We start from the raw sequence: 13,218 nt of genomic DNA, 5'->3' as shown, positions 1-13,218 counted from the left end.
GTGTTTATTTACCTCTGGAGTTATGATCGCTTTCATAGGATCTTCCACGATCCGCGCGAGGGTCCCATCATAGTCCAAAAATAGCAAGATCCTCTTGACTTGCACTCTAGCAATGATTTATTTAAAGAAAGTAGTAGCAGAAGGGCGAGCCTACAATAAATGAAGCATCATAAAATAGCTCTCCACAAGTTACTCCAGAGATAAGTGAGAAATATGGATGGGTTTAGTATCGATAGATTCAATAGCAACTAAATGTATCATTGTCCCAAAATGGAGGAATAGGTTGGTCTAGCATAATAGGTGAAGCCATGGAGGGTTAGGGGAGGCATTATATTTTGTGCAATAAGCGGTAAATAAGAGAAGCTCGGACGGATCTTCGGGGCGGTGGTGGGGGTGTGGGGGGACAATTGCCCCCCCCCCCCTCCTCCTCCATGCGAAATGTACATACCTTTTCTTACCATCTGGTTGGCAGGGATGGAATAAGTAGTGTGATTTGTTGTTGGAGCCTTAAAATCAGCGTGCTCCGCTGTTGGAGCACCAATGGCATCTTCTTCATCACTTATATGTCTCTCAGTTTTTGGTTCTTCACCTGAAAATAAAAAAAATAATCCCTGTTATTTCAAACAAGATTTAAGACTATGATGTTATGGGCTAAGAGGTCACTACCAAATCGATCAGTAAACAAATATGTGTTATATGACTCCTAATAGGGCACTAAAAAAATCAATCATCAAACAAACTTATATGATATGGTTACTGTCCATAGTGTTACATTGTTCAGACCATCCTAAGCCGTTAAGATTCCTACAGGGTCCAGGAAACAATACACTAGGACTAGGGACAAATCACTTTGCTCTATAGAAAAAAAACAAGTATAGCACCAGCAGGCAAGAACTATGTTCTTAAATCGGATAATTAAAGATTATGGTATCCAGGATATGAGAATAAAAATAAGATGAAGAGGGAACAATACTCTCTAAGCAAACAATTAGAAATGAAGTGGCTAAACTTTTCCATGGAATCCTACAGATATGAAGCGAAAAAATCACTAGATTACAACCAAAATACACCGTCGTAAAAGTATATTGCAACAGACACAAACATTAATATCCTATATCTGGATCAAACTCGCCAACTAGTGATAATAATAATTGTTAATTTCCAATGTTCTTTTGTATTGTTATGTTGAGAAACGTGAGTTCTATAAATTTATCCGGGAGATGTTTGATTGAGCACGTGTAGTTGCATATTTCGTTTCTGTTGCTTTTTATTTCCTTTGTTTCATAGGTTTTTGGACCGATCGAGCAATAATAATGTATACATATGGTTGATTTTCCAATGTTTGTTTGTACCGTCACTTTCAGGAACGTTAGTATGAAAATGTAGTTGGATAGATGTCTGATTAACTTATCTGCTTAAACATGGAACTGCAACTTCTTTATGATTGTATATTAGCTCACATGTGTGGAAAAGGTTGCAAATCTAGTCTAAGTGAAATGCGCAAGGAAGAGGTTTGCTTTTGAAAGGTTTTTCTTTTCTACCGGTCTCGTGGTGTATTTGGGAGATCGGTTTATAAGATAGTTGGCCGTACTATCAAGAGGGCTCTTGAGTGAGTAACTCGAGCGTACCGTTCAAAGAAAGCTCAAACATTTGCATACTTGCATCATCTTTCTTAGTTGTTAGTTAGTTCTTATCCATGTGATATTTTAGAGCTTGTGTTTATTCTCATGACAAGCTCTAGTTTCTTGAAAACGAATTTTGCATGAAAAAATTGTTGCATTTTCGAGGTTGGAGGTTTTACCAGTTTATCTTTTATAGATAGGTTAAACCTTTCACCATTTGCTTATATCCTCCCTTGCTGGACCATGATGGTTCTCTGTATGAACTTGTAGAGTTTGTTGCTAGGAAAGCTATCCGACTGTGATGCCCCCGACTAAGGAGCAGGTTTCCGCCTCCGTCCCTGCCTTCAAAGTTGCAGATGCCACAAAGACAGTGGGCCTATTTGATGGCGATGCCTCCCAGACCATTGTCATTGGAGCTCGCCTTGATCCTAAATAGGAAAGCGCGTTCGTCGAGTTTCTTCGAAAAAATAATGATATCTTCGCATGGAAGCCCTCTGACATGGAACCGAGGTACCTAGAGAAGTCGCCAAGCACACTCAACATCAACCTAGGAGCCAAGCACTAAAACAACCTCTACAACGCTTTGGAGATGAGAAACGTCGCGTCATAGAAAAGGAACTAGCTAAACTTTAGAAGCAGGTTTTACAAAAGAAGTGATTCATACCAACTAGGTAGCTAATCAAGTGCTTGTACCCAAAAAGAATACTAAGATATTAAGAATGTGCGTGGATTACACCGACTTGAACAAGCATTGTCTGAAGGATACGTTCGCTTTTGCCTCACACTGATAAAGTCATTGACTCGACGGCTGGGTCGGAATTTATATGTTTTCTTACATGCATATTTTAGGTACCACCAGATTAAGATGCGAAAGTCCGACCAATTGGCGACTTTGTTCATCACGCACTACGAATCATACTGCTATATCACCATGCCCTTTGGTTTGAAAACCGCAACTGCCACTTATCAGAGCACAATGTAGCCCTGCCTCCACGACCAAATTGGCCGGAACGTACACGCGTACTTCGACGACATAGTGGTGATGAGCCGAAAAGGAAACAACCGTATAAGCGACGTGGAGGAAACCTTCACAAATCTCTAGAAATACAAGATGATGTTGAATCCAACGAAGTGCATCTTCGGGGTTCTAGCCAAAAATCTCCTTGGTTTCATTGTTTTGCATCGCCGCATTGAAGTCAACCTGAAAAGATCAAGGCCATCCTCGACATCAGCAAGCCAACATGCTTGAAGGACATTCAACGGCTCACATGTTACGCAGCAGCTGTTAGCCGGTTTGTTAGCCGCCTTGGCGAAAAGGCAATGCCCTCTCTAGGCGGCATCCATGTAGCAGCAAATGTTATGGTCGTCGTTGTAGAGTTGCTCGTGCGGCCTGGAAACTTATAGAGCTCACCGACAATGCGACATGGCCGTCGAGCGCCTCCTCCTTTAACATGAGGACGTGATGGCGTGAGAGAACCCAACTTGGGCGTTGGCTTTGGCCTGCCCGTGGCCATTTGAGCATCTGTCCTTGCTACGACACCGATAACGGACTAGGCTTTTCTCGCCCTCACCACAGTGTGCCGGTCAGTGAGTTTCTTGGTCTGCAGCACCCTCTCCATCGCAACCATCTCTTTATTTGGCACCATGGCCTTCTGTTTACCTCCAACGACGCGATTTGCGGGTGGGTTTGGGGCGGCATGGTCAACGTCCATGGCGGTGACGACGTCCTTAGCAAGAAGGGTTTGGCGCCGACGAATTTCAAAGTTTGCGTGGCATGAGAGAAGTGGTTTCTGTATGACTGGTGGACGAGCCATGTAAGTAGAGGAGGGGACGAACGGGGACGCTCTTGCTGCCACACCGACGCATTTCGAGCCAAAATTTGGTTCACAAATGCGTCGATACGGACATGACTCGTGGAACACCTAGGCTAGAGTTTTCCCATTTTTTGTCCACACGGCCCGAAACGGACACTGGACTGTGGGCCGCCGGAGATGCCCTCGTAGGGCTTGCTTGGCACTACAGTGTTTATGGGGATTAGTGGAAATAATCCCCACCAAACTCCAAATCTCCACTCTTTTCTAAAAGCACCTTTAGTACTAGAGTATTGAGCAAGTTTAATTTTCACTTTTTTCTAAATCTTAGTGTATGTTATTATCTCCCTACCTAGTCGACGATATTGTGGTAACGAGCCGGAAAGGAAACGACCTTATAAGCGACGTGGAGGAAACTTTCACAAATCTCTAGAAATACAAGATGATGTTGAATCCAACGAAGTGCGTCTTTGAGTTTCAATCAGAAAACTCCTTGGCTTCATTGTTTTGCATCGTGGTATTGAAGTCAACACAAAAAGATCAAGACCATCATCGACATCAGGAAGCCAACGTGTCGGTCACTTTGCGTCGAACACCTAGGCTAGAGTTTTCCCATTTTTGTCCACACAGACCGAAACGGACACACATATGTGGGCCGCTGGAGACACCCTCATAGGGCTTGTTTGGCACTACAGTTTTTTATGGGGATTAGTGGGAATAATCCCCACCAAACTCCGAACTCCAAATCCGCAATCTTTTCTAAAAATATGTTTGGTACTAGAGTTTTGAGCGAGTTTAATTTCTATTTTTCTCTAAATGTTAGTGTATTTTTCTCAATTTCAATACGCTATCCGTACCTAGTGAATTTGAGATATTATTTTCTGAAGATTAGATGAAGGTATGGGTTTCACCTAATACTCAAATTATCTCCACTAAGACCTTGTTTGGTACTAGATTTTTTGTGCGGATTAGTGGGGATAATTGCTTAGAGTATTGGGTGAAAATTTCTACCTTCCCTCAACCCCACAAAATCACATCCACGGTCCACTAGTTAGGGGTAGAGTATTGGAATCGAGAAAAATTCACTAAAATTTAGAAAAAAATGGATATAAGCGGAGATTAAACTTCGTTATACTTTAGTGTCAAACATGCTTTTAGTAATAATTAGAGATTTAGAGTTTTTGAGAATCATCCTCACTTACCTTCACTAAATTGTAGTACTCCCTCCATTTCACCAAAAGTGTCTCAAATCTATCAAAATTTAGATGTATCTACCTATTAAATAGTTATATCCAAATTTTAATACATAAAATTAAGATACTTTTTTTTGAAACGAAAATTAAGATACTTTTTATGGGAGAGGGAGTAAAAAAATAGTACCCGTAGGAGACGTACCAAGGAGAGGCATCCTCTCGCAAGCAAAGATGCAAAGCTTTTTGACATTGCGCGTCTGCCCCTCTCATCCCCCTCCTCTGTCAGGTGTCAAATCACTCGTCGCCTCGCTCCCCGCGCGCCCACGACCCAGCGCCGCGCTCTCTTCCTCCTCGCCGTACCCGCCTCCAGTTCACCATTTACTGCCTCTCCCCTCGTCGCAGCATCCCGATGAGACTGTCGTCGTCGTAGCCGCGGGGCGTACGTGCAGACCGACGGAGACGTGATGAGCTGCGGCGGAGGGAGGCCACCCCCGGGGTTCGGTCCGGCCGCGGCCGGCTGGCGGCCACTTGGCGCAGATTTCCGAGGTTTGCTCTCTCCTCCCCGCCTCGATCTAGTTTCTTGCTTCCGGCCGGCTCTCGCGTCTGTTGCGGTGGCAGAGTACGTTATCGGTCTCCTATTCCTTCCTCCGCTGAAAGCCGTGTTCCCAGTTCTCCCCAAACCCCTCAGACTGCTACTTTCAGATGCGGTACGCCGCTACCACATTATGCATCCGACTAGACTACACAAGCTCTCTAGTCTCTTGGCCTCGGCGGCGTGATCCTGAGTATTGCCTTGAGTGCTCCTCGTTTGAACCAAGTTCTTTTCAACATCTTCGTTTTACCCAACTTATTATTATAGGCAGCCTTTATTATATAGTATTTACTCGCCGAAGATCGGTTTGAGGCGCCAAACTTGCCGCCCTCGTCACAGTTTACCTGTTGTTTCTATCCCTCGACGAATTCCAAGGCAGGTAAATTATTCGCTGAGAATGGTTTTTTTTTTTTTTAGATAAAAGGCACTCGAGTGCCCAACTTTGAATTAACAAAGCCACCAACGGCGAGAACGGTACAAAGTGTTGAACCCAGCTTACAGAACGACACCACACACCCACACGAACTACCGAAGAAGCTACACCCGGAAGCGTGAACAGCGAGCTCAGCCAAAGCTCACTCGAGAGCGAGCCATTTTCACGCGCGCCTCAACAGACCTCCTCCGTCGCAGAAACGCCACCGGAAGCCGACCACCACCGGGGGCCAACCCTCGTTGCGCACAAACCGAACAGCAGCGCCAAGGAAGCTCGACAAGGGAAGGGGCACGGAGCAAGCCTTGCCGAAGATCGCCGAAGAATCACCTCCGTCACAACCATCGGTGAGCCTCGCGTTGTGGGTTCCAAGACGGTGTCTTCAAGAAGAGCACGACACCGGAGTGCCGCCACCGCCCGATCCGAGGATCTTGGGTTTTCACCCGGACGCAGTAGAGGATCGGATATTGGCCTCACGGCGCCTTCAACAAGGGAACGCCGTCCGCGGACGCCGCCGCCGTGGCCCGAGGGGCAAAGGTTTCCCTTTGGCAACATCACCACCAACTACACCCCACAGCACTCGACTCGCCGACCACCACGCCGCCCTCACGGCCGTGGTAACCAGCCAGCACCAGAGTCATTGGCTCGCCCGCCAACCAACATGACTCCCACCTTCCAGGGCCGCCGCCCCGGCGTCCCAGCTCAGAGCTCAACGGAGAAAAGGAAGAGAACGAGTAGACCTTCGCAGCGCGAACACCGGACCCCCTGCCTGGAAGCATCGAACCTGACTGGAGAGAGCCCTTCTGGAGGATCGGTAGACCAACAGCCCCCGTGGCTGCCGGCAACACCAGATCTGGACGAAAGGCGATGGCTTCACATGGCACCAGGCCCCTGCCGGTCCGTGGGAAAGCCAACACGCCTCTAAGCACCCTCACCAACACCGGCAGGCCACCGCCGCCGGCCAAGCCTGCAACCACGGCAGCACACCGCACCTGACCACTGCACGCACCCACCGAAACGGAGATCCCGAACGAATCGGGGCTGGATCTGGGCGAGGCGCCAGATCCCATCCTGGGGCGGCACACAGGGTCGTCGCCGGCCAAGGGGGCCACCAGCACGCCGACGGGGCGACCACGTTCGTCCTCCTGAGCCCGCCGAGAGAGGAGCTCGTGCCGCCCGAAACCAGCAGCCGCCGGAGCTGCCGGGGCCGCTCCGCCAGGCGACCGCCGCCACGAGCACGCCAGGGATGCGCCGTCTCCACGCCGACGCCGAGGATCCGCGCCGCCGCGCCCGACGCCTAGCGCGGCGCCCTCACCGGCCGTGGGTGGCCCGCGCCGCCACCACCGCGCGAGGGGAAGGGGCCCCGCCGCCGCCGGCGCCGCACGGGCTTTGCCCGGCGACGCCCTCTGGCGGCGGCGAGACGGAGGGGAAGGGGAAGGGGGGCCTCGGGGAGGGGCGACGCCACGGGCTCCCGGCCGCTCGCGGGAGCGGCGCGAGAGCGCTAGGTTTTCTCCGGAATTCGATGTGTGCAAAACTCTCGCTGAGAATGGTAAAGCATGATTGCTAGTTTCCTACTGATCTGTGTATAAATACAGGCTGCATTGTAACGACACAGCTGGATTTTTCTACTAAGGAATGCGCGTGTTATTAGCTAGCTAGTGCTGGAATTTTCTGCCGCATCAAACACCCTAAATCCAGAGTGTTGTTTGACATGTCCCAATAGCTTTGTAGAATCGTACATCCGAATCAGAGTGTGATTCGGACACCCGTGTCCGAGTCCGAGTAGTACTAGCGTTCATTATATCTGCCGAAGTATTTTTTTTTTTCAAATGGCCTTGATGACATGTAACCCGTCTTAGAGCTCGAGTCATCTTTTTTCTTTCTTTGTTGTTCCTAGAACATGTGTAAGCTTGTGTATCTTTTTATTAAGAACAATGCCATGATGTGGCCGGATGACTAAAAAAAAGGAAGGAAAAAAAAAAAATAACACTTGTACAAACACAACAACCCGTCTACTAGCAACCTAAGTTTAGTTTGGTCAACGAACTGTTGTTTGCAAAAATATCATGTCATTATTCAGTTCCTTTAGATAGTTATTACTTACAATTATGATCAAACAAGCCCTGTTCGGCTGTTCAGTAGTTTCTTTCAGCTTCATCTTAGTCACCACTTCCATGCTTGTAGATACCAAGTCAGCTACTCGTACCAGCACAATGGTCAACATAAAAACAGAAACTGACGATGGCAATCTTGAGGTCCTGCAACAAAGACAGATGCAGAACGAGGCAATGGCTAGTCAAAGCAGCTGTCAGACCAAACCAAGTCTTGCTGGGGTACTTTGTTCATTCTTTTATTTTTTTGAAACAAATATGTTCTTTTTTCAACATAGTTCTTTGCCCAAATCCTGGCAGGTTCTAGCATTACTTATGCATAGAAAAGTATAACATAGCTTTCACGCTAGTGGCTGGTGCATTTTTATGCTATTACACATATATAAGGGCTGGAGATAGCTACCATTTAATAGAATTGACAGTCCATTCATTGATAAATTACATAGAGTAAAATTTTGCATTCAACATTCTGAGCGAATAGCTTTTTTGTTATAGAACAATGCGTCACCAGGTGTTAATGCAAGTAACACTAAAATACGCAATAGTTTGGGGAAAGATGGCAAGTTTGAAGTCAATGAAGGTACTACTGGATTGAGACCGCCAACACCAATCAACTTATTTGAAGATGAATGTGTTTTCTGCCATTCATTTAGAACTAGTGAGGAGGTAATGTGCTGCACACCATATGCATATCTCAAGTAAAAGTATCCTTTGAAGTCTTCTTATTTCTTACTGGCCCCAAAATATTCACTTTTCCTTATTTAGTTTCATGGTCCGATGGTACAATATCAGAATGGAAGGATTGTGTCTACCAATGAGGGCAACCCAACCAATACCATTTATGTCCATAAAAAGTGCATGTACTGGTAAGTTTCTTTATGGGAAATATTTAACTATTTAAATTTTATCTATTTAGAATCATCACACAGTTTTCATCAATCATTCTCATTCTTCGCATGATATTATTAATCTCACAGTATACTTTTTGTTTGATATAATATTTAATATTTTGCCTTCACTACTTATACTTGTGAAGGGCCCCAAGAGTATATCTCAATGGTGATATTATTGTTAACATGGAGAAGGAAATCAGTCGTGCTTCAAGATTGAAATGCAGCAGATGCAACCTCCCAGGAGCAGCTCTTGGTTGTTATAATGAACCGTGCGGTCAAACTTATCATGTTCCATGTGCAAGGATGATGGTACCAAAATGCCGTTGGGATGTTGTAAGCTTCTGAGTATACTTTGTCATTGGTCCATTTATATAAATCGTGATATTTTGACATGTCTATCTTTCATGTTGAAGAAATATCTCAATGTTCTGTGCCCCAAGCATAAATCCGATCCATTACCAGGTGATGAGAGCTCACCAATAATGGAAAGTAACATTTCTTCGCCCATCCTTCGGAAGTATGTGATTTTTTTTCAGTCTCCATCTTAATTGAATAATTCTTCATTTATAATTAAGTGATGTATATTTAGTCATTCAAGACACTGTCTAGCGAAAGAACAAATTTTCATCAATCGCCATATGGATGATAAACAAATAAATCCACTTGTTATATTATATTCTTCTTTGCTCGGGTAGGTTATCTTTCTTTACCCATATTGGAGATGGGCCTGTTTGTTTGATTAACCATCAATCTTTCATCTTCTCATTGATTCCTTTTATTTTGTTGTTCTAGTCAATATTTAGATAAACAAGTAATGCATGTCATTTATAGAAGGGAAGATCAACAAGTAGATCAGCTGAACACTTCGAGTTCTTCCTTGCCTCAGGGGTATGCTGTCTTTATTAGCTTTCTTGGGAGATGTGCAGAGGATACTGATCAGATATGAAACAAATGTTCATTAATATATTCTTCTAAATTTGCATTGTATTTCTCCATTACAGTCAATGTCCAGACAAAGAAATATTTTCTGCCTATTACCGTTATTATTTAATTTTCTTCTATAATTTGCATTGTTTTTCATCATTACAGTCAATATTCGGACATAGAAGGAATTTCTGCCGATTACCAGAGAGAAGAAAAACAAACGAAGCACTCTAGAACCCCTGTGAATCAATGGGTCCTACTCGGTTCAGTTTTAAGTGCATCGGAGAAGGTAGCATAGATGATATAACAGCAAACCATACCTGCTTCTTGGAGCATTTTGATATATCTGAAGATCACTGGCAAACATGTTCATGGAAAAATAATGTTTCTGGGAGCAATCCTACTTTATGGTCAAATTTAAATTATAGATGATTTGCTAGTTTTCGAAATAATTTCTGTTCTATACCATGTTGTGAAAAAATTGTTTATGTTTGTCGCAGGATTCCCTCAAGGAATTTGCTTCCTTGACCAATTCAACCTTGGTTGAGGAATGGGACAAAAATGTGACTCATGTTATTGTGGGTAGAGGTGCTGATAGTAAATCTCTAAATGAATCATATGAGGTCCTGATGGCAACACTCTCTGGGAAATGGGTTGTTACAGCTGGATGTTAGTGTTAATCTATCTTACATCTGTAATAAGATGCTGGTCTAATCACACTTATTGTAGCTCCGCATAGAATATTATTTATCCCTTCACTGAAGCAGTTTGGGTCATGTTCCTGTGTCAGGGATTGTGGATTGCTTAGTGGAGCCGATTCCACGTCCAAAAACTTGCTTGGCAGAGCCAATTCCAGGTCCAGAAATTTCTTACGAGGTGACATCGATTGATGGACCAAAGAAAGGAAGAGCTGAAGCAACTGAAATGGTATGTGTAGATCTCTGTTTCTGTCATCAGTATAGAGACGAATATATTACTAAAAAGTGAAAACAGATTGCAGTTTGCCATATGCATAAGTTCGGGGAATTGGTTTATCATTTTTTGGGCAAAATCTATTGAAGTGTTTATAGAGAGGCTTTTTTAATGTCGAAGGCTTAAAGTGGATCTCTAGCAAAAAAAAAAAAAGGTGTTTATGCACGATATATTACCAACAACCTTTTTTATAAGTTGGGTGCTAAACAGATTTACATATTTTGGTTGCATCTACATCCAGCAAAATAATTTACAAATTCTATTTCGGAGTGACATCCCAAATGTTGTGTACTAGAGTACGACAAATCATAATGTGTTAGTGTTTATTTTGTGCCCACTTCATTTATCTTAAAAAATCATTATTATGAGTGCACTTCAATTATCTAATAAAAGTAATATATCGAATGCATTTCTACTGCTATATGTCTTCCCAATTATAGCTGCTACTCATCTCCTGAGAAGTGTATCATTACACCTGCATGATGAGAAAATGGTGCTTGCAGGCACCAAAGCTGTTCTCAGGACTTCATTTCTTACTCAGCGCCTACATGAAGCCAGAAGACACCGGAAACATAAAAGATCTCATAGTAGCCGCCGAAGGGCAGGTACTAGATGAAATGAGCCCATGTTCATTACAGGAGAATTTGGACCGAAATCCAGCCAAGGTATACTTCGTCTATGCTTCCACTTATTGCCTTGATCTTGGCAAGGAGATGGAGGAGGCCGTCAAGTACCAGGACTCAGGAGCGCAGGTGATCAGCGAGTGGAGTCTGTATGGCGCTATCGCGGCTTATGATGTGCGGATCCTGGAACGGATATCTACTTGAAATCTGCGCTTTAGGCAGAACTAGTTTTTGGCCCTGTTAGTAGGGATTTTTGGGGTTAGCCTGCATAGGTCCTGGGGAGAGGGGGTGGTTACAGTTTAGAGATTGTGAACGTCAGAGGGTACTCACTCCAATAGTCAGCTTTTGCGGGGGTGATGGCTTCGATGTATTCTTGTTGTTTTGGTGATGGATTGGTCGCTGATCAGCCCAGGCACTTGCCGTTGGACAACCATCGTGTAGCGATCTAGATGTGCAATTTGTGCAGTCTCAGTAAGTAACTCTGTTCGGCAACATCTTATGTTTGACATCGTAACAGGTAGACAAAAGAATGTGGAATGTGAAATGTGTTATGTTTATCTATGCTTATTTAAATCGTGTTGCTCATTAGTGAATATCGGGCTACATTGAACCGGAAATAAATTTTAAAAAATCATCTATAATAAAAGTTATTTGGTTATATGTTGGAATTTCTCCTAAAGGATTTAGATGCATACATAGTTAGCATAAAAACAAAGAAAATTTAAAAGAGGCTTGACTCGATGAATTTTTTTTTATTTTGAATTGCATACATAGACCATAGTGATTCAATCTTACAAACCTAAAAAAACTCTAAAGGAAAAAAAAAAAAGGAATGGAATCCTCCAATATTTCTATAGAATTCCTAGAAACAAAGAGGCCCTAAGTTTGCCATACCTAAGTTTAGGTTTGCAGCGAGTGCTTCGTTAGTTGTCATAGTGGTGGCTTGCCACAATTTATTACTCACATCACATAGCACACACCTAAATTTACCATGATAAAGTGGTAGTTATTCGGGACGAAAGATAGTACAAGTATGCTTACAGACACGGTGCAGGGAGGACACTGACTTGGTATCTTTAGAACATAGGACTAGAATTCAGGTACCTAAATTGACAAGCAAAAAAGTGGGCACATCGATACAAAGGATGAAGCACGATTACTTCCAAGTTTACACCTACAAGAAAACTACTAGCTAGGCTAGGTTAGGTTTGGTTTAGCAGGGTAAATCAGGACCAAATATAGTACTCCCTCCATTCCACGAAAGTTGGCTAAGATTTGTTAAATTTTAGATATATCTAGATGCTATTTAGGAGTAGCTAGACATACACTTTCTGATAAGGGTTTTGTTAGGATGCTAGTCTAGTACCTGAGAGAAGGCGCTGAATTCAGATCCTTGTCTTCAAAGAAAAGGAAAGAGAAACCGAGTTGAGATCTGATAAGGCAACAGGACATTTGACATGTGCATAGGTCGAATCCTTTTTTTTTTAAGAAAAGGTCGAATCAGACAGGGGACCTTAACATGGTTATTGATCAGAAAATAGAACATTGACATTTGCGTAGGTTATGCTCAAGACGAGGGACCAGCTTGATAGCTAATTAGCTAGTACTGGAGTATGATCCATCCATAGTATAAATGTGAGCTGACCAATGATAATCCTGTTTGTATAGCCAAAATTTTCCTATTTTATCACTGCACTGACCAGTTTTTTTCGTATTTATGTGGGTAGTTAAAATTCCTACCGAGATGGATAACAACTCCGTCGTAGTCTAGGTGGTTAGGATACTCGGCTCTCACCCGAGAGACCCGGGTTCAAGTCCCGGCGACGGAATTTTTGCCATTTTTTTAACGTCGCAGCCTATGCACTATCTTCTTTTTGTCAAGAGAAATGCATGATCTCTTTAGATAAGTAACTCGATGGTCTTCTGCACAGCACAAGATCAACATTTGGACAACCCTTGAGCCATTGTTGATCACAGATTTATTATTCGATGAATATAAACTTTATTTGTTGTAGCATCAGGACAATACCAAAACTGGTTTCCAACC

General features: G+C 43.6%; 1 protein-coding gene and 1 non-coding gene across 5 annotated transcripts in view; both read left to right on the top strand.

Annotated features, from left to right (window-relative positions):
• LOC127340671 (protein BREAST CANCER SUSCEPTIBILITY 1 homolog) overlaps positions 1 to 11,738 on the top strand; it is a 46,669-nt gene extending 34,931 nt beyond the window's left edge. The window contains exons 1-11 of one of the 4 annotated variants that reach the window (XM_051366407.2): positions 4,874 to 5,172; positions 7,833 to 7,981; positions 8,255 to 8,425; positions 8,552 to 8,625; positions 8,796 to 8,985; positions 9,066 to 9,169; positions 9,445 to 9,540; positions 9,742 to 9,865; positions 10,077 to 10,245; positions 10,367 to 10,503; positions 11,052 to 11,738. In XM_051366407.2, the coding sequence (XP_051222367.1) occupies positions 5,091 to 5,172; positions 7,833 to 7,981; positions 8,255 to 8,425; positions 8,552 to 8,625; positions 8,796 to 8,985; positions 9,066 to 9,169; positions 9,445 to 9,540; positions 9,742 to 9,865; positions 10,077 to 10,245; positions 10,367 to 10,503; positions 11,052 to 11,375 (1,620 nt within the window). In that variant the 5' untranslated portion in view covers positions 4,874 to 5,090 and the 3' untranslated portion in view covers positions 11,376 to 11,738. Of the gene's footprint in view, positions 1 to 4,873; positions 5,173 to 7,832; positions 7,982 to 8,254; positions 8,426 to 8,524; positions 8,626 to 8,795; positions 8,986 to 9,065; positions 9,170 to 9,444; positions 9,541 to 9,741; positions 9,866 to 10,076; positions 10,246 to 10,366; positions 10,504 to 11,051 lie in introns of those variants that run through there. The other 3 variants (XM_051366405.2, XM_051366406.1, XM_051366408.2) reach the window with 3 other exon arrangements.
• A 1,189-nt stretch (positions 11,739 to 12,927) lies between these two features.
• On the top strand, positions 12,928 to 13,000 carry TRNAE-CUC (transfer RNA glutamic acid (anticodon CUC)). Its single transcript has one exon. It is a non-coding gene; the product is annotated as a tRNA-Glu (tRNA).
• Positions 13,001 to 13,218: the final 218 nt, after the last annotated feature.

This window comes from Lolium perenne, chromosome 3 (genome assembly GCF_019359855.2).
Source record: "Lolium perenne isolate Kyuss_39 chromosome 3, Kyuss_2.0, whole genome shotgun sequence".
NCBI lineage: Eukaryota > Viridiplantae > Streptophyta > Magnoliopsida > Poales > Poaceae > Lolium > Lolium perenne.
This window is presented reverse-complemented; position numbering and strand designations above follow the sequence as displayed.